This window comes from Elephantulus edwardii, unplaced genomic scaffold, assembly GCF_000299155.1.
Source record: "Elephantulus edwardii isolate Elephantulus edwardi_28Jun2011 unplaced genomic scaffold, EleEdw1.0 scaffold00019, whole genome shotgun sequence".
Lineage (NCBI taxonomy): Eukaryota > Metazoa > Chordata > Mammalia > Macroscelidea > Macroscelididae > Elephantulus > Elephantulus edwardii.
Window position 1 is genome coordinate 19,681,547 of NW_006399769.1, and position 19,062 is coordinate 19,700,608.

The 19,062-nt window shown below is 38.1% G+C and overlaps 1 protein-coding gene across 1 annotated transcript in view; it reads right to left on the minus strand.

Annotated features, from left to right (window-relative positions):
• Nucleotides 1-19,062, minus strand: part of VIT (vitrin) — a 614,318-nt gene that overhangs the window by 116,816 nt on the left and 478,440 nt on the right. Inside the window, exon 3 of the mRNA XM_006882356.1 lies at nt 13,840-13,996. Coding sequence (XP_006882418.1) covers nt 13,840-13,996 — 157 coding nt within the window. The remainder of the gene's footprint in view (nt 1-13,839; nt 13,997-19,062) is intronic.

Below are 19,062 nucleotides of genomic sequence, written 5' to 3' on the forward strand. Positions count from 1 at the left end.
CAATTTAGACCATTTTCACATATACAATCCAGTTATTTTAAATATATTCATGATGTTGTCCACTTACTGCTATACATGTCTAACTTTTTTTCATTGCCTGTAACAGAAACTTAGTACCTCTTCAGCATTAGAGATGCTTCTTAAGTATTTTCCTTCCCATTTGCACTTGGAACCATTCAAAAGCTTTGGTATAGGAATCTGCCTATTCTGGATATTTCACAGATGTGAGGTCATTCAATATTTGCCCTTTTGTTTCTAATTCATTTAACTGAGCATATTTTCCAGGTTTATCAATGCTGCAGCATGCATCACGATTTTAATTCTCTTAAGAATTTCATTTCTCTTTATGACTGGGTAATATTCCATTGTATTGATAAATCACATTGTGTTTACCTACTTATCTATTGGTAAACATTTAGGTTGCTCCCATGCTTTGGCTGCTGTGAATAGTGCCGCAGTGAACATTACTGTCCAGGTGTCAGTTTGAGTCCCTGCTTTCAAGTCTTTTGGATATAATGTAGGAGTGGAATTGCTGGGTCACATGGTATCACTACATCTATCTTTTTAGAAAGGAGCTCTGGTAACTTACGGAGTAAGGACTTGCATTGTCAACCCAAAGGCAGGCAGTTCAAATCCAACATACAGTACAATCTCCTCCCACACAATACAGACTTTGAAAGACCACTGAAGGCTTAGCTATGAATTTATGAATTGGTTCCAGTTTGATTGCAGTGAGAGGGAGAACTTTTAAAGAATTCTCATTTGTTCCTTTAAGTCAAACCATCCCCAACATTTCTGAAAGTCATGTTGGATTTTCTGAAGTTACACAATGGCTCTAGTTATTTCAATGGGTGATATGGAAAATTTAAAACTTTTTAATTCTTTTTATTTGAAGCTGAGGAAGTTAGATGTTATTGTTATTAAGTGCCATCAAGCTGAGTACACCTCATAGTGACCCTATGAACAACAGTTCTAAACCCTGTCCTATCATGTGCCGTCCTTACCTTCTTTGACATACTTGAGTCTATTGCTGAAGTCACTGTCTTAATTGATCTCCTTGAGAGGCTTCCTCTCCTCGCTGACTCTCACTCTGTCTAAGTATGATGTCCATTTCCATGATAAAGCCTCTCCTAACAACATGCCCAAAGTATGTGAGATGAAGCTTTGTCATCTTTGCCTCTAAGGAGCACTCTGGTTACACCTTCTCCAAGACACATCTATCTGTTCTTTAGGTAGTCCATGGGATATTCAGTTCTCTTTTCTTACACCACAACTCAAAGATGTTCTTCTTCTGTCATTTTTATTACTGTTGAGCTTTCAGATACATAGCGGTGATGATTAAAAAGTTGATGGGTCGATTGTAAGAGAGGAAAACCCCCCACAACATGAATTAACAAATATAATATAAATGAAGAACTGTGTGCAACACAGTGCACATGCAGGAAATGTAATGTATATGAATTATAAAAATATTCATAAAAAAGTTGACATGAATTTAAAACAAATGAAAATAGAAAATGATCGTGCTCTGAATCAAGCACACCTTAGTCTTTAAACTGACATTACTGCTCCTCAGTACTTTGAAGAGGTTCTTGACAGCCAACTTTCCCAATGTAATACGTCTTCTGATCTCCTGACTACTGGTACCAAGGGTATTGATTGTGAATTCAAGTGAAAGGAAATCATTGATGATCATCTGTGGTGATGTTGCCTGTCGGTTCAGTGGTGAAGATCTTTGTTTTCTTGTTGTTGAGATGTAATCCATATTGCAGGCTGCAGTCCTTGATCCTTTGCAGCAAGTGCCTCAGGCTCTCCTTGCTTTCAGCAGGAAGCTTGGGTCATCTGCATATCACGGGTTGTTGGTGAATCTCCCTCCAATTCCAATGTCATGTTCTGTTTTATTAAGTCTAGCTTCTCCTAACAGTTTGCTAAGCATATAGATTGCATGTTGTTGTTGTTGTGTACCATCAAGTTAGAACTGACCCATAGCTGACAATCCAGTGGGTTTTCAGAGGCAGTAAATGATACAGGAGGAGATTTCCCATCTTTGTGCCATTGAGCAATTGGTCTATTTGAATCATGAGAGCTGAACAGTAACTATGGATGACACAGGAAGGATAGATGCTTTTGTGTTGTGTTGCTGGAGAAGAGTGTTGAACATACTGTGGACTGCCAGGAGAACAAACAGGTCTGTTCTGGAGAGGGTGAAACCAGGCTGCTCCCTGGAGGCAAGGATTCTGAGGCTCCATCTCACATACCCTGGGCTTGAGGGCAGGAGGGACCAGTCACTGGAGAGGGACATCATGCTTGGAAGGGTGGAGTGACAGCACAGGAGAGGAAGACCCAAGATGAGATGGATTGATACAGTAACTGGAGAAATGGGATTAGGTCTATCAGAGATGATGAGATTGTTTCAGGATAGAGCAGGTTTCAGAGCTGATGTACTTAGGATTGCTATGATTTGCAGGTGAGTTGATGGCATGTAACAATAATAAAAACCACCTTTGCATTGGTAGAATAATTTCTTACCTTGATACACACCTTTCCTGATTTTGAACCATGTAATGTTCCCTTGCTCTACTCAGACAATAAGTTCTTAGTCTTGGAATATTGTTGTTAAATACCATTGAGTGGTAGACGACTCATAGTGACCAAAAGTGAACAAAAGACTTGATCACTTGTATAACTTTCATCGCTTCTCAAAGTTCATAGAGTTTCTGGAGGCAAGCTGTTTTGGAAGTGGATGCCACTCCTGCTTCCAAGCAAGTCTAGGAACAAGTTTCATATGTTGTTGTTGTTGTTGTTATGTGCCGTCGAGTCGTTTGCGACTCATAGCGACCCTATGTATAATAGCCCTAAACCGTGCTCTATCCTGTGCCAATCGCATTGCCTCTGACACACCCATCCCAATTACCCCAGTCACCGAATCAATCCATCTCATAGAGGGTCTTCCCCTCCTGCGCCGTCCCTCCACCCTCCCAACATGATGTCCCTCTCCAAGGACCCGTCCCTCCTGGCAACATGTCCAAAGTATGTCAGACGAAGCCCTAGAATCCTTGCCTCCAAGGAGTTGCTTGGTTTAATCCTCTCCAGGATGAATCTGTTTGTTTTCTTGGCAGTCCATGGTCCATTCAATACTCTTCTCCAGCACCACAGCTCAAAGGCATCAATTCTCCTTCTATTCCCCCTAGTCATTGTCCAACTCTCTGATGCATAACAAGCGATTGCAAAGACCATGGCCTGTATCAGGTGCACCTTAGTCTCCAGAGAGACACCGTTGCTCCTGAGTACTTTAGAGAGGTCCCTAACAGCAGACTTTCCCATCGCGATACACTTTTTGATTTCCTGACTGCTGGTGCCAAGAGTGTTGACTATGGAGCTGAGCAAACTGAAGCTGTGAACAATCTCAATCTCTTCGCCATCCATCCTGACGCTGCCAATTGGTCCAGTGGTGAGAATCGTTGTCTTCTTGACATTGAGCCTCAGTCTATACTGAAGACTGCAATCCTTGACCCTTCGCAGCAAGTGCATGAGGTACTCCTCAGTTTCAGCAAGCAGGGTTGTGTCATCTGCATAACGTAGATTGTTAATAGATCTTCCACCAATCCTGATGCCACAATTCTCCTTATAGAGCCCAGCCTCCCGGATAATCTGCTCTGCATACATGTTGAAAAGGTATGAAGACAGGACGCATCCCTGGCATACACCCTTCCCAATTTTGATTGACATAGTGTTACTAGGAGAGATGAGATGGACTGGCATGGGGCATTTTGAGTCAGATGACCATATGTTATATTACTCTGGAGATGAAAAGACAAGGAAAAATGGGGTTGCCTTCATAGTAAAAAAAGTAATTTCTAGATCCATCTTGAAGTACAACATCATGACAGAATTATATCCATACGCTTACAAGGAAGTCCAGTGAATACCACTGTCATTCAGATATATGCACCAACAACCAGAGCCAAAGAAGAATAGATGATTTCTACCAACTTTTACAGTCAGAGATAGATTGAACATGCAATCAAGATGCATTGATACTAATGGGTGACTGGAATGCAAAAGTTGGGAACAGAGAAGAAGAATCCGTTTCATATAAGCATGATTAAGTATTCTGGAATTCCCATTCTTCTCAATGTTAGTCATAGTTTGTTATGATCCACACAGTTAAATGCCTTTGCATAGTCAATAAAACACCAATAAACATTCTTCTTTCATTCTGTGCTTTCAGTCAACATCCATCTGATATTAGCAATCTTCTCCTTGGTGCCATATCTTCTTTTTTTTTTATTTTTTTATTTTTATTTTTTTTTTGGTGCCATATCTTCTAAACCCAGCTTGAACTTGTTCAGATTCTCAAGCTGAATGAACAGAAAAACACAATATAAAAGAGCTGACAGATGGTATGGGCAAAATATTGATGGATCCAAGAAACATTAGAAGATAGAAGGAAGAAATGGTATTCCCTGTACCAATGGAATTGGCAAACATTGAAGTATTTTAGTAACATATGATCAAGAGCCAAAGGTAATCAGAAAGAAGTGCAAACTACATTGAAGACATTGGCAAAATATATCCTAAAAATTGATGAATTGATGGAATACCAATTTACATGTTTCTACTAATAGATACAGCACTGGATATGCTCACCAGTCTGTGCCAAGAAATTTGGAAGATTGTGTCAGGAAATTTGGCCCATGGTGGAGGTTGACATTTACTCCAATTCCCAAGAAAGGTGATCCAACAGAATATAGAAATTAACAAATAATTTCAATATCACATGCAAACAAAATATTGCTGAAGAGCATTTAAAAACAGCTAGAACAATACATTGACAGAGAACTACCAGAAGTTTAAGCTCTTCCCCTCAGGAATGAGAGTTGCTATTTCCTACCCTCCTCCTACCTTCTTGAGAAGTCAACAACCTTTGCACTCAACTTCCTAATGGCTCAGAAAGAAAGATGGTGATAACAAGAATCTACATGTAAAGCAATTAATTTCCATAGACAATATTGTAAGCCCTGCTCCCAGCAAATCTCTGACTTTACATTAACAGCTTACATTTGATTATTTATACCACAAACTGGGCAAATCAGCACTCATGAACCCTACTTTTCAGAAAATTGATAGTGAAACACTGAATAGTTCTAATATTTACAGTTAAACATTTAACCTTTAAAAATCCACTTAAAAACAAATACATTAATTTAAAAATTATCCCACAGTCCCTTAAAATAAATGGGGGAAATGGAAGTAATTTTAAATTACTCTTAATTCCCCTAGAGCCATTATTCTGCCCTTCCATCATATTCTCTTATATCTGCAAATGGCAATGAAGATTTCTGTGCATGCTTGTGTGGGCTTATACATGCATGCGTGCGTGCATGCATACACACTTGTTTAAGAATCATGGGCAGAGGCACTATATTTGCTACTCAGAGTGGGGAAGGGGGCCTGACTACACTTCTCGCAGGCTACTTGAAGGGACTAAGGGTTCAGGGACTCTGAAGCTGCCCTGGGTTGTGAGTATCCCTTGTGAGAATTGCGTAAGACTGAAAATCTTGACTTCGGAAAAATGGATACATGTGAGTGATGATGTTTCCATGAGATTTTCCTGTTGGGGCCGAGTGGAGCCTGACCTTGTGGGCGGATTTATTTGCATGACATGAATCTTCCAAGACATCACTGTGGGGACGTGCAAGTCCTGGGGAGGTCAGCGCTTGGTGAAGTGTAGGAGGTGGAGAGCACAGAGGATCCCCCAGGGCCTCCCACAGCAGAAGATGGGAGGAGGAGGAGAGGGGAGCCTAGTATGGCAAGCTCCATTCATCTGGCAAACATTGGGCGGAGGGAGGGGTGAAGGGGTGAAGGAGGTGGGAAGTGGAAGGATGGCGGGAAGGGGAGAGAGGCAGGGCCCAGGATCAAGCAGATTGGGAGAATTTATGTACATGTGTTCTCATTTGTCCTTCATTCAGAAGCAGGCACTTCTATATATCCTGACAGAGCATAGCTATTTCATTGTGCATGCCTCAGAGCATCGTGCTCTGTGCTGAACCGTAGCCCCTCCTGGGGTGAGATGATATCTCATAGTTGTTTTTATTTTTATCTCTCTGAGAGCTAAGGAATTTTGAACATTTCTTCATGTGTTTGCCATATGAATGTCTTCTTGGGTGAAGAGTCTATTCATATCATTTTACAATTGGGTTGTTTACCTTTTTCTTGTTGAGGTGCTGTAGTATTCTATATGTTTTAGACATGAGTCCTTTATCAGATGTGTCATTACCAAATATTTTTTCCCCATCTGTGACTTTCCTTTTTACCCTATTAGAGAAGTTTTTTGGATGTGCATGGGGATTTAATTTTTAGAAGGCCCTATTCATCTACTTTCCTGGTTGTAGGCTTTTCAAGATTCTTGGAAGACTATTCATATTGTGGATTAGAGCTTCTAGAGTTCTTCTAAGCTTTTTTTTCTGGTGATGTTTATAGTAGTCACTCCTAGGTCCTTGATTGACCTTGAGATGTTTTTTGTAAATGATATGAGGTATGAGTTTTGGTTGAGTTTTATACAGATAGTTTCCAATTTTGCTAATACAATTTGTTAAAGACACTTTCATATCCCCACTTTACTGATTTCATCTTCTTGTAAAAAAATCAGTTGACCAGAGCTGACTTCTGGGTTCTCAGTTTGATTCTATTGATCTGTGCTGTGTGTCTGTCACTATACTAGTACCACACTGTCTTGACCACCATGGCTGTGTATTAGGATTTGAGATCAGGAAGTGAAATTCATCCTACCTTGTTTCTCTTTTTCAAGAGTACTTTACTTACTCGGGGTTTCTTTCCATTCTAGATGAAATTGAAAATTGCCTTTTCCATCTTGTTGAAGAATGGAATTGGAATTTGTATTGGGATTGCATTGAACTTGTAGATTGTCTTTGTTAGAATTTTCATTTTCACAATATTGAGCCTTACTATCTAAGAGCATGGCATATTCTTCCATTTCTCCAGGTCTCTTTTTGCCTCTTATAATAATGTTTTATAATTTTCTTTGAATAAACCTTTTGTTTCTAGCTAGATTTAATCTTGCCATTAGCTACTGTGATAGGTATTGTTTTCCTTAGTTGCATTTCTTTTTCCTTTTTAAAAAATTTATTATTAATTTCAATGAAAATTTACAGAGACTTTGGATTTCCATTCATTCATTATTGCACTTTTCTCCCCTCCCAGCCCTCCCTCCTAGTACACTACCCTCTTTGAAAAATAAAAGAAAAATTTTTTCATTGTTTTATAATCCCTCCTCCCAGGTTCACTCCACTATGCAGCCTTCACTCTGGACTCCTGTCATGACAAAAATACCTAACCACATATCCCTTTTAAACAGTTTTCTCCCTCATCTGTTTCAATGCAGTATATACATTATTGAACTCCTCTTTCTCAGTCTCCCCCCAACCCTGATGTCAGTCCTATTTACAATAGTGGTACCATGCAGTTTTGTCCTTTTGTGATTGAGATACTTAACTCAGCATAATGTCCTCCAGAGTCACCCATTTGGAATAATATTGCATGAATTCCTTGTTTTTCAATGCAGCGTAGTATTCCATTGTGTGAATATACCACAGCTTCTCTATGTATTTGTTTGTTGATGGGCACTTAGTTTGTTTCCAACTCCTTGCTATTGTGAACAAAGCCGTAATAAACATGGGTGTGCATAGATCTGCTTGGATGTTGGTTATGGTCTCGTTAGGGTATATTCCCAGTAGTGGAATTGCTGGGTCAAACGTTATCTCTATTTGCAACTCTTTAAGAAAGCACCATGCTGCCTTTCCACAGTGGTTGCACCATTTTACACTTCCATAAACAGTGAATAAGGGTTCCAGTTTTTACACAACCTCACCAGCATTTGTTGCTTACTGTTCTGTTAAATTTTGCTATTCTGACTGGAGTGAGATGATATCTCATAGTTGTCTTGACTTAGTTGCATTTCTATATTTTTTTGTCATTGTAGAGAAAGCAAATTGATTTTTGTATGTTCATATCATCTCCATATAAAGATAATTTTACCTCCTCCCTACCAATTTGGATACCTCTTATTTCCTTCTCTTGCCTTAGTGCTATCACTAAGGTTTCTAATATAATATTGAATAGGAAAGGCGATAATGTGCATTCTAACCTGGTTCCTGTTCTCAAAGAGAATGACTTTAATCTCTCTCTATTGAGAATGATGTTGGCTCTTGGTTTTGCATATATACTTTTTATTACATTGAGGAAATTACCCTCTGTTCCTATTTTGTTGAGTGTTTTAATCAGGAAAGGGTGTTGGATTTTATCAAAAGCCTTTTCTGCATCAATTGATAAGATCATGTGGATCTTGTTCTTTGCTTTATTAATGTGATCAATTACATTGATTGTTTTTCTTATGTTGAACCACCCTTGCATATTGGTTATGAATCCTGCTTGGTCATGGTGTTTTTTTTTTTTTTTTTTTTAATGTACTATTGCATTCTATTGGCCAGGATTTTATCCAGATTTTTTTTTTTCATCTATGTTCATCAGAGATATTGGCTTATTTTCTATTTTGGTGGTGTCTTGACTTTGTTATCAAGGATATGTTTGCTTCATAGAATGAGTCTGGGAGAATTCCGTCTTTTTCTATTTTCTGAAATACTTTGGAATTGGTGACAATTTTTCTCTGAATGTTTTACAAAATTCACTAGTAAAACCATTTAGTCGAAGGCTTTTTAAAATGTTATCTTGTTTTTTATTGCAAAAAACTTACAAATAATCTGTTTTTTTCATTCAATTGTGCATATACATTTTGTTTTATAACACTAATTATAATTACCTAATTAATGTAATGAATAAATTATAATGTTTGATAATCCCTTATTGAGCATTAATTTTCACACTGTTGGTGGTTTTTCTTTAATGCAACATATACTTTTTTTAAATGACATATTCCATTTAATTCCCTCTGCTCCCCATTGATCATTGATGCACATTTTCTTCCTTGCCCATTCCTCCCACCAGTTCCTTTTTCTCTTTGAAAGGGGAAAAAAAATTCTTTCCTTGTTATATAATTCCCCCCCCCCCCCAAGTTGACAGTACACTTTACTATGCATTTCCTTTTCTGGTTTTTTGTTGGAAGTTGTTTTATTATTGTTCAATTTCTTCTTTTGTAATGAGTCTGTTCAGGTGTTCTACTACTGTCTGTGTCAGTTTAGGTAGGTTTTGAGTTTCTAAGTTTTTGCACATTTCTTCTAGGTTTTCATATTTGTTCGTGTATAGTTTTTACATAATATTCCATTGTTAACCTTTTTATTCTGGTTGGTTCTGTTATGACATTGCCTTTTTAATCTCTTATTCTGATTATTTGTGTCATTTCTTTCTTTTGCTTAGTTAGCTTCGCTAGTGGTTTGTTGATTTTATTGACCTTTTCAAAGTACTAACTATTGGTCTTATTGATGGTTTCAATTATTTTTGTTTTCTATTTCATTTCTCTCTGCCCTAATTTTTATAATTTCATTTCTATTAGAGGCTGAGTCAATTGTATTTTTTTCTTCCTTTCTGATGTAATTGTTTATTACTAAAAATTGACCTCTGATTACGGCTTTTACTGTTTCCCAGAGGTTTTGGTAAGTTGTGTTTTCATTGTCATTTGTTTCAGGAAAATTTTTAATTTCATTTTTTATTTCTTCTAGTACCCACTTATGTTCAAACAAGGTTTTGTTGAGCTTTGCAATGTATGTTTTTTTCTCCTTTACTTTTCCTCTTGTTACTAATTTTAATTATGTACCATTGTGGTCTGAGAAGATGCTTTGCATTATTTCTGTGGTTTTAAATTTTCTGATGCTTGATTAGTGACCTCAAAGTTGATATATTCTGGAGAATGTTCCACACACATGAGAGAAGAAAGTATATTGCAGTTTCTTGGGGTATATTAGCCTCCATATATTCTATGAGATAGAGTTGGTTTATTGTGTATTTTAATTCTTCAGCATCTTTGTTGAGTTTCTTTCTGGTAGTCCTATCTTTTCGTGAGAGTGGTGTATTGAAATTTCCTACTATTATTGTGAAGTTATCTATTTCTCTTTTCAGTTCTATTAATGTTTGCTTTGTATATTTTGCACATCTTTTATTTGATGCATAGATATGTATTATGATTATGTCTTCTTGTTCTATTGACACTTTAAGCATTTTGTAGTGACCCTCCCTGTCCTTTGTGATGGTTCTCATGCCAAAATATATTTTCTCAGAAATTAATATTGTTATGCTTGCTTTTTCTGGTAGCCATCTGCTTGGTATATTTTTTCATCCTTTTATTTTTAGTCTTCCTTTATCTTCACTTTTCAGATGTGTCTTTGTAGACAGTATATTGATTTTTTTTTTTTAAATCCAAATTGCTACTCTTTTTCTCTGGGGCATTTAAATTATTCACATTCAGTATAATTATTGAGAGTTGTTCTTGTTGATTGCCATTGAGTCAAGCACGACTCATAGCAATCCCATGAGCAAAAGGCCTGAAGTCCTTCCACAGCCGTTGCCATTTATCAAAGTTCACAGAGTTGCCCCGAGGCCTGCTGTTAAGGAAGTGGATGTCACTCCTATTGCTATCATTTTGTTAAGGTTTTCTTTTAGTGTTGTTGCTGATTATTTTGGCCCATTATGCTTTCTGTGGCTTCTATGTAAGAAAGACTTCTCTCAGTATTTCCTGCAACACTAGTCTTATTTTTAAAAACTCACTTAGGTTTTGCTTTTCTAAGAATTTTTTAATCTCTCCATCATAATTGATAGTTTTGCTGGGTACAGTATTCTTGGTTGACAGTTGTATTCTTTGAGTGTTTGATACATGTCATTCTACTATTTTCTTATTTGCATGGTTTCTACTGAGAAATCTGCACTTGATCTTATTTGCTCTCTTTTATAGGTTAGTTACTCTTGGTTTCTCCATTACTGCTTTCAGAATTCTCTCCTTATCTTTGGTTCTGGCAAATTTGACTATGATATGCCTTGTTGTTTTTCTTTTGCGTTCTATTCTATATGGTGTTCTCTTAGCTTCTTCAATAGATATTCTATCATTCTTCATTATGCTTGTAAAGTTTTCTTCAAGTAATTCTTCCATAACTTTCTCAGTACCTTTACTTGCTTCTTCCTGTTCTGGGATTCCAATTATGTGCATGTTATTCCTCTTGATGATTTTCTCTAATTATTCTTGGATTTTCCATCTTCTTTTCCCTTCCTTTTTTGATTCTGCTTTTTGCTCTTGCAAATCAGTGCTGAGAATTTTATCTTCTATTTCATGGATTCTGTGCTCCATCTCTTCAACTCTGCTCATATGTTCCTCCAACATTTTGACAGCATCTGAAACATTGGTCCTCATATTCTGGTTTGTGGCTTACTCTCTTTCTAGAGCCTTTAATGTCTTGTGTGCTTTGTCTGAATTGTCTTGGATTGCTTTTTTAAGTTCCTCTTGGCTTTTGTATGCAGAGTCCTGCAATTCTTCTAATATGCTTTTGACTTATTGAAAATACTGAATCATTGTTCTTTTGAAGTCTGTGTTTTAAAGTTCCATCAGGTTTCTGGCTCCAGGAAATCCATTAATTCTGTGTTTTCATCACTTTTTTGGGTGATATCCTGTTTCAGTTTTATATAGGGTGTGAGGTAGTATGCTTCTTCCACGTCATTGCTGTGGTAGAGTTTTTCATACCTGAGGCCTTAGTAGACACTTCGTCTGATAACCTTGACTCAGGAGCTCATTGATCCAGAGAAGCAAAATGTAGTTCACAGTTCACCCTACCTGAATCTCTCTTTGATCTTTGACTCAAAGGAAGACTTGTTTCATTTGGGAAGATAGATGTCCTGTGAGTTAGCAGCCTCCTCAGGCAGGCAACTGCTACAGTGAGGCTTGGGTCCGAGTATGCAATGCAAGTACTGACTCTTAGAGCATCCAGGGATACTAAGGTGGTATTCAGGAAGGAAATGGCTTTACCTGTGATATTGGTTTGTTTTGTTATTCATGATGTAATTTATTGCTTTTGTTGTGAGGATTTTTTTCATCCTTTATGTTGATGTGTAATCTGTACTGAAGGTTGTAGTCTTTAAGCCTCATCTGTAAGTTCTTCAAGTCTTCTTTTCTGTAAGCAAGGTTATGATATCTGCATATCACATCTTGTTGATGAGTCTTCATACACCTCTACTTCTCAGATTATTCACAAATTATACAGATTGAGTAAATATGGTGAAAGGATGATGCCTGTCCTATTTTTTAAATTATGCAGTATCCTTTTGGTCTGTTTTAATTACTGTTTCTTGGTCTATGCACAGGTTGTACATGAACACAATTAAGTTTTCTGAGACCTCCATTTTTTGCAATGTTATCTATCCATAATTGCTATAATGCATGATGATGATAATGTTTAATCATTTCCATATTCTGTTGGATCATATTTCATTGGAATGAGCACAAATATTGATTTTTTTTCTAGTCAGCTGACAAGATCTTTCAAGATTCTTGGCATGGTTGAGTATGCCTAAGGGGCAGCATCTGTTTGCTGAACCATGTCAGTTGGTATCCAGTCAAGTCCTGGAGCCTGGTATTTCACCAATGCCTTCAATTCAACTTGGACTTCCTTTAGTACCATTGATTCTTGATCACACATTACCTCCTAAAATTTTTTTTTAAATATTGTTGACCAATTCTCTTTGGTACAATGACTCTGTTCCCTTCCATCTTTATTTGATGCTTTCCTGTGGCATTCAATATTTTCTCTGTAGCAACCTTTGCCATTGGAACTCAAATGATAATTTTTCCTTCAACTCTTTCAGTGAAAAATATCAAGTCTGCCCATCCCTTTGAAAGGGATACATTTTTTTTTACATCTTCTTGCCTGTCACTGGTGCAGGACAAGTAGACAATCCTCTAACTCATGTGCAAGTAAAGAAAAGAAAACATATACTAGAAATGTGAATAATTCAGAAACCACATCCTATAATCAGCACCTGATATTGACTTAAGGTATTGATCAGGATCAGGAGTTCAGGCTTTGGGATCAGCTAGGCTTGGAACTGAGGCCTGACTCTCAAATTTTTTTTTAGTACTACATCTTTAGAAAAACTATTAAACTTCTTTTCATATTAAAATATGGATAATAGAAGGAACTACTTTGGAGGAGAATTGTGAGAGTAAAATAGAAATATCACAAGTAGAGGATCTAGAACATAAATATTAGCCATATAATAAAATATAGTAAATAAGCATTCACTTCCCAGCATTTTGACTGCAAATCTAAGTCAAAGAGTCAGGAGGAGTATGTGAAGTTCACTTTCAACTCTCTGTTCAGGGAGTGATTTAATTCAAAGCATGCCACACCTCCCACCCTCCTTCCTGAATCCCAGACCAAAAGGTGATCAAATGGTTCCAACTGTCATCCTTTTATCACTTTCCTTGTCCTCATTTGTCCTTAATTTATTACCACAGTTGTCACATCATTCCTCTAAACTTGTAGATCAAATCTCTACCATTTCCTTTCTCAGCTCATACAGATACAAAATAAAAAAAGAAAAGCTTAGTGTACTTGAGAACTTCAGTCTTCTTGTCATGGTATGAAGAGAAGAGAATTCTCCTCTCTCAACTCTTCTCCCCACAATGATGAGCAGAAAGCAGTTCCCGCCATCCCCTTTCCACAGAATGCCGCAAGAGGATCCAGGCAACACACGGCTCATTCCATCAGTAGAGGGGATAAAAGAGGATGTTCAGGTAAAAATACAGTTTTCCTTTGCTAAACCTGACAACTCTTCACCTGTCTGTACCCAGTTGTTGATATCAATGTGCTCAGCAGTACCCACCTGTGGATGGCAGAACCGCACACGCTGGAAGAGGATGCATACACATCAGTGCCATACACTGAGTATCTGGGGTCTTGGCATCCTGCAGGACATTTTGCCATGAACTCAGCATTGCTGATCTTCCCAGCTACAACATCACAAGTAATCTGAGGCACAGCTGGTAACACAAAAAGAGATTGGAATTACACTTTGTGGGATCAACTTATATATGAGGTGACTCTGTTAGGTCATAACTTTCTTTACTTTATCTCTAAAACCAGAGTCTGGGCTGACCTTGCGTCTTCATCATGCAGTGCAAGCAAATGTAATTAGGATATTCTTTAAACAACATTGATCATCCATCATGTTTAACCTGCTGAGAGCAAACACAAAGGGCTCATTCTTGTGCTTATTTAGTCACTAAATTGAGGAAGAGAATTCAGGGAAAAGACTCACTTAACTAGAACTGCCAGAAATGTAATCCAGAGTCAATGGTAGATGAGTAGTGTTTTTTCAGATACTTTGTACAGTTTACTGAGGAAAAGAGGAAGCTCTCAGACCACTTCATAGGAGATAGAATAGGTATTTTAAAACCGGGGGGAGGGAAAGTCAACCTCATTGATGTCAACTTCATCCACTTCCTAAACAACATGCCTCTGGAATCTCTATGAACTTTGATAAGTGAGGATAGTTATAGAAAGGCTTCTCACCTTTTGTTCACAGCATCACTATGAGTCATGCTCGACTCAATGACAATCATCATCAACAACAACAACAACAACAACAACAATGTTGAACCCATAAAAGAACAACATGCTTGGAAAGGTGGAGGATCAGCAAATAATAGACACACAATGACTGCAGCCATAGGCTCAAATGTGTCTGAGATGATGAGGCACAGGATAGGATGAAGTTCAGATAGTTTTTCATAGGGTTGTGGAGTCAAAGATATGGCACTCCCCACATGGCCCTTGCTCTTTTTATGATTTTTCTCAGAAATGGGGTTTGATATGATAGCTCCAGGCTTATGTATATGTGGGATTTTGTAAGAAGTTATAGGTTTTGGAAGTGCTGTTAAAATGCTCACTTTTGATGCTACTTAAAAGCAGCTTTTGGCCTGCAGCAGGCCATATGTGAGTAAAATGGCTTGTGGGTATAAATTGAAGATTAAACTGCTAGTCCCTTGAGAAGTTTATGTGTTAAAGTTTTTGTCGGCTTAACTTTATGAATATTGCTTGAGATTTTTTTGTTATGTAGTAATGTTAAGATATATTGTATAAATAATATTTTTGCTGATGTCATGATAAGATGTATCATATAAATGATTACTAGATATTGTAAATCTTGAAAGTGTGTAATCTGCTGTGAGGCAAATTAGAGCTACTAAAATTTGAGGATTTTCTCTATAGAAATGCTTGTTGAAAGCAGTATGGTGCTTAGGCTAAGGAGAAAATTAAGCCCCACCCAGTACTCTGAAGAGATTTGAATTGGAATAGATCTTCCCTGGACTTTTGTCTTTTTTTTTTTTTTACATTTGGAATAAAGTTAAAAAGATAATTTGACCTTTTAAAACCAGAAAAGTAGTTTGACAGGGTACTACCCCTTTCCAGGACTTGAAGTTAAATGGAGCTGGTGTATATTCTCACTTGTTGGATCCAATGGAGTAGAATTAAGAGGTATGCAGCAATGAAGAGACAGGCTGAGTCTGGACATGTTCCATCAGCATTGTTGACATAACATGCACATGGATACATGCAAACACCTTACTGACTTGGAGAAACAGGGAGTCATGTGTACCCCCATCTTGTTGACTTGCTCCATGTGGGGGCTATTATTGAATGAAGGGAAAGGTCAGTCTGGTACACAGGAGAAGTGTGGACTCCTGAGTTTGCAGCTGATGCCTATGTATATCTAGCCTTGGATGGCTTGAAATGAGTTGACCAGAACCAAGAAAGATGTTCTATGTGGTGAGCTAATGTTGATGGTTGCAATGTGAAGGGTTTGCTCTTGACTGAACTCTGCTTATGGATGTAGATGCTAAAAGTTTTAATTGAAATAGAAGATTCTTAAGAGGAGGGAAAGTGCTTGTTTCCTCAGATTACTGGCATGATGTCGTTTTTGTTGTACCGTCAAGTTGGATCTGACCCGTAGCTGACCCTCTGGTGGATTTCAGAGGCAGTAAAATGCACAGGAGGAGACTGTCCATCCTTCTTTGGTAGAACAGCTGATGGATTTGAACTATGTCCCTTCAGAATTGTAGCACAGCTTCTTGCCACTAAGCCACAAATTGACTAACTAAAATGGAGGAGATTAAAGCATGAGGAATGAGGATACTGATTACATACTTTCATGAGTATAGCTATTGTATATTGTAAAGTGAAAGTTAATTTTTCATGTGTGAATGTTACTGACTAGAAAAGCCAGAAGGGTAACCTGTGGAGTTTGTCTCTCAATATGGTTTTTCTAGTGTGGGTGACTGACTATGTAGAGGGGTGGGACTTGCAAGCAAGGCACGTTGGCTTATCCACAAAAGGACTGGCTTTCTACCATTCCATAAGGGGATTTTCCAGTTTCAGCAATCTACAAAAGGATAAGCTATTCTCGCCAATAAATTAAACATCTCTAGCTGCAGAAAATAACAATTTTTACTTCACCAGAAGAGATGGAATTCTCCTCCCAGCCAGAGTTAAGAGACCTACCCCAGCCTAATGAAATGTAGGACACACTTTGGGATGGTAGCAGCAGAAGTATCAGCCATGACTGAATTGGAGAAATGGCATGAGATGAGGAGATGAGGCCTTAGGAATGGGGATGGAGCCAACATTGGCAGGACTGAGAACTTTGTTAAACAATTAAGGATGGGGAAGTCAGTATTGACAGGACTAAGAACTCTATTGGACAATTGGGTGAGGGAAGCCAATATTGGCAGGACTGAGAACTTGGGAATGCTTCAAGGCTTGAGGCTCAAGTTCCTGCATGAATATTTTGGGAGCTGTCTTGATGGTATTCCGTTATTACTCTGAAAAACCTTTTGACTCCCTCAGTATGGTTCTGTGTGGTTTGTGAGCTATCAAAAAGGATTTTGGACGCAGTAAAGCAATAAGATTAGTGTTAAGATGAGTAGAAAAAGGAATAGGAGCTTGGAGGGACATGTCAGGCCTCATGGGAATGATTTTGTGTTTATAGATGCTGTGGATGGGAACAGTTTCTCTGTGAAGGTGATAAAGGTCAGATATGGTGCTCCCCAAGTGGCTCTTGCTCTTTTTATAGTCATTATGTGTCATACTTGACTCTGTGGCAAATAATAACAGCAAACTAGTGAGTCCATGTATTACAGTGTGTATATCTGTCCCATAGATCACCTTGTCTGTATTCCTTACACCAGCAGTTCACCTCTGCAGCATTACAGAATGGGCTCAAACTACTAACTTTTACATTAGTACTTGAATATATGTTTCTAGGTTCTTCATAGATGTTTCCAGGGAGGATAACTATGAGGACCATGAAATGTGGTGTCAGGAAATACTCTGACAAGTTTGGCCTGCTGTGGCAGAGATTGTGCTGGAATGTGGTGGCAGGATGGAGGACTGAGGGCTGGGCCAGATTAAATAAACTTGAATGCTTGTGTTCTGTGGAAGATAGAACATGACTGGAAGGATTTGGGACTAGGGATCCCTTTTTAGCCATAGAAGGTTCTCTATGTCTAAATCTCGGATCAAGGTAAGTGTCTACGTCAAAGCTGAACTCTGCCCTATTAGGCAACCAAGGGAAGTTAATTAGTTCTTGCATCTCATTTAAAATAAATCACTTTGCTAACGCTCTTTCCATGAGAGAAGGATGGGCAATCTCCTTCTGTGAGATTTATTGCCAGTGAAAACCTACTGGACAGTCAACTGAGTCTGTTCAAATATAATAGCACACAACAATGCTCTTTCCAGACTGGTACCCTCTAGAAGCTAATTATTCTGATGGTGAAACTTATCTATCCCCCCTTGATTGAGGGGAACTCTGGTTGCCTGCTGGTTACGGAGTTGCTCTGCCCACCCAAAGGGGCAAGGTTTGAATCCACCAGCTGCTGTACAGGATAAAGATCTTCTCCTGTAGGTGTTAAGCTGACTAAGGCATGAGCTGCCTGGGCTAAAGACAAAATAAACCCCCTGCTTTGCGAAATCAAAATTTGATTCTCATGCTGAAGCAGCCTTCCAATAAAGATGTAGTCATGGAAACAGTGAAGGTAAAAAAAAACCCATGAAAAAAAAAACACCCCACCAACCCCCAAATCAAACCAAAACCAAAACAACCTTGGAGTTTAGTTAACGTATTTTACTGCTTATATAATGGAAAAACTTCTCAAGAAGCTATGAGGATGTATAGACCAGGAGGACACTCAACCATGAGTTTCTCTCTTCTTGCTGCTTGACTAAGAAAAGTCTTGAGTAGTTCATCCCGATTGGCTGACATTTTCCTGTTCATCAGAGGAGTGTGGCATTCTCCTATATGATTTACTGCCTCTGAAAACCCACTGGATAGTCAACTATGAGTTGATTTGGATTTAGAAGCACGTAAAACTTTGATGGAGACAGGAGAGAGCAGTAGTAGTTTAGTGGCAGTATTGCTGCAGAAGGTCAAGGACTGCTTTCTCCAATATCAATTGCATCTCAAAAACAAGAAAGCAAAGGTTCTCACTGCTGGGTCAATCAGCAGCATCATGATAGATGGAAAAAAGACTGTGGCTGTTAACAAATTCATCTTGTTCAGATCCACAGGCAACATTCTTGGCACCAGCAGTCAAGAAATCAAAAGGTTAGTTGCATTCAGCACCTAGAAGAAATGATTTTGTAAATTACTGCCTAGCTTGGGAGGGACTGGAGAGCATTATGCTAAGTGAACTAACTCAGTCCTGTAAAGACAAAATAGTATGTAAGATCATTATTGTAGGATGAGTATGAATATCCAAGGAAGGTGGAAAGATGGGAGTAGAGGGATGAAGATGTGTGTGTGGGGGGACGGTTAATCATAGGGTCTCACAATTTGATGGGGGGGGGAGGAAATGGGAAAGATCTAGTGTGAAAAACAGTGTATATGAACTTTATAAATAAAACTAAAATTGTGATATAAAACAAAAATTTTCATAAAGTAAAAAAAATGCATTGTATTAGGAAAGTCTGCTGTCAGGGACCTTTTCAGAGTGCAAAAGAATAATAAGAATAATGCTGTTGTTTTAAATATTAAGGTGCACCTGAT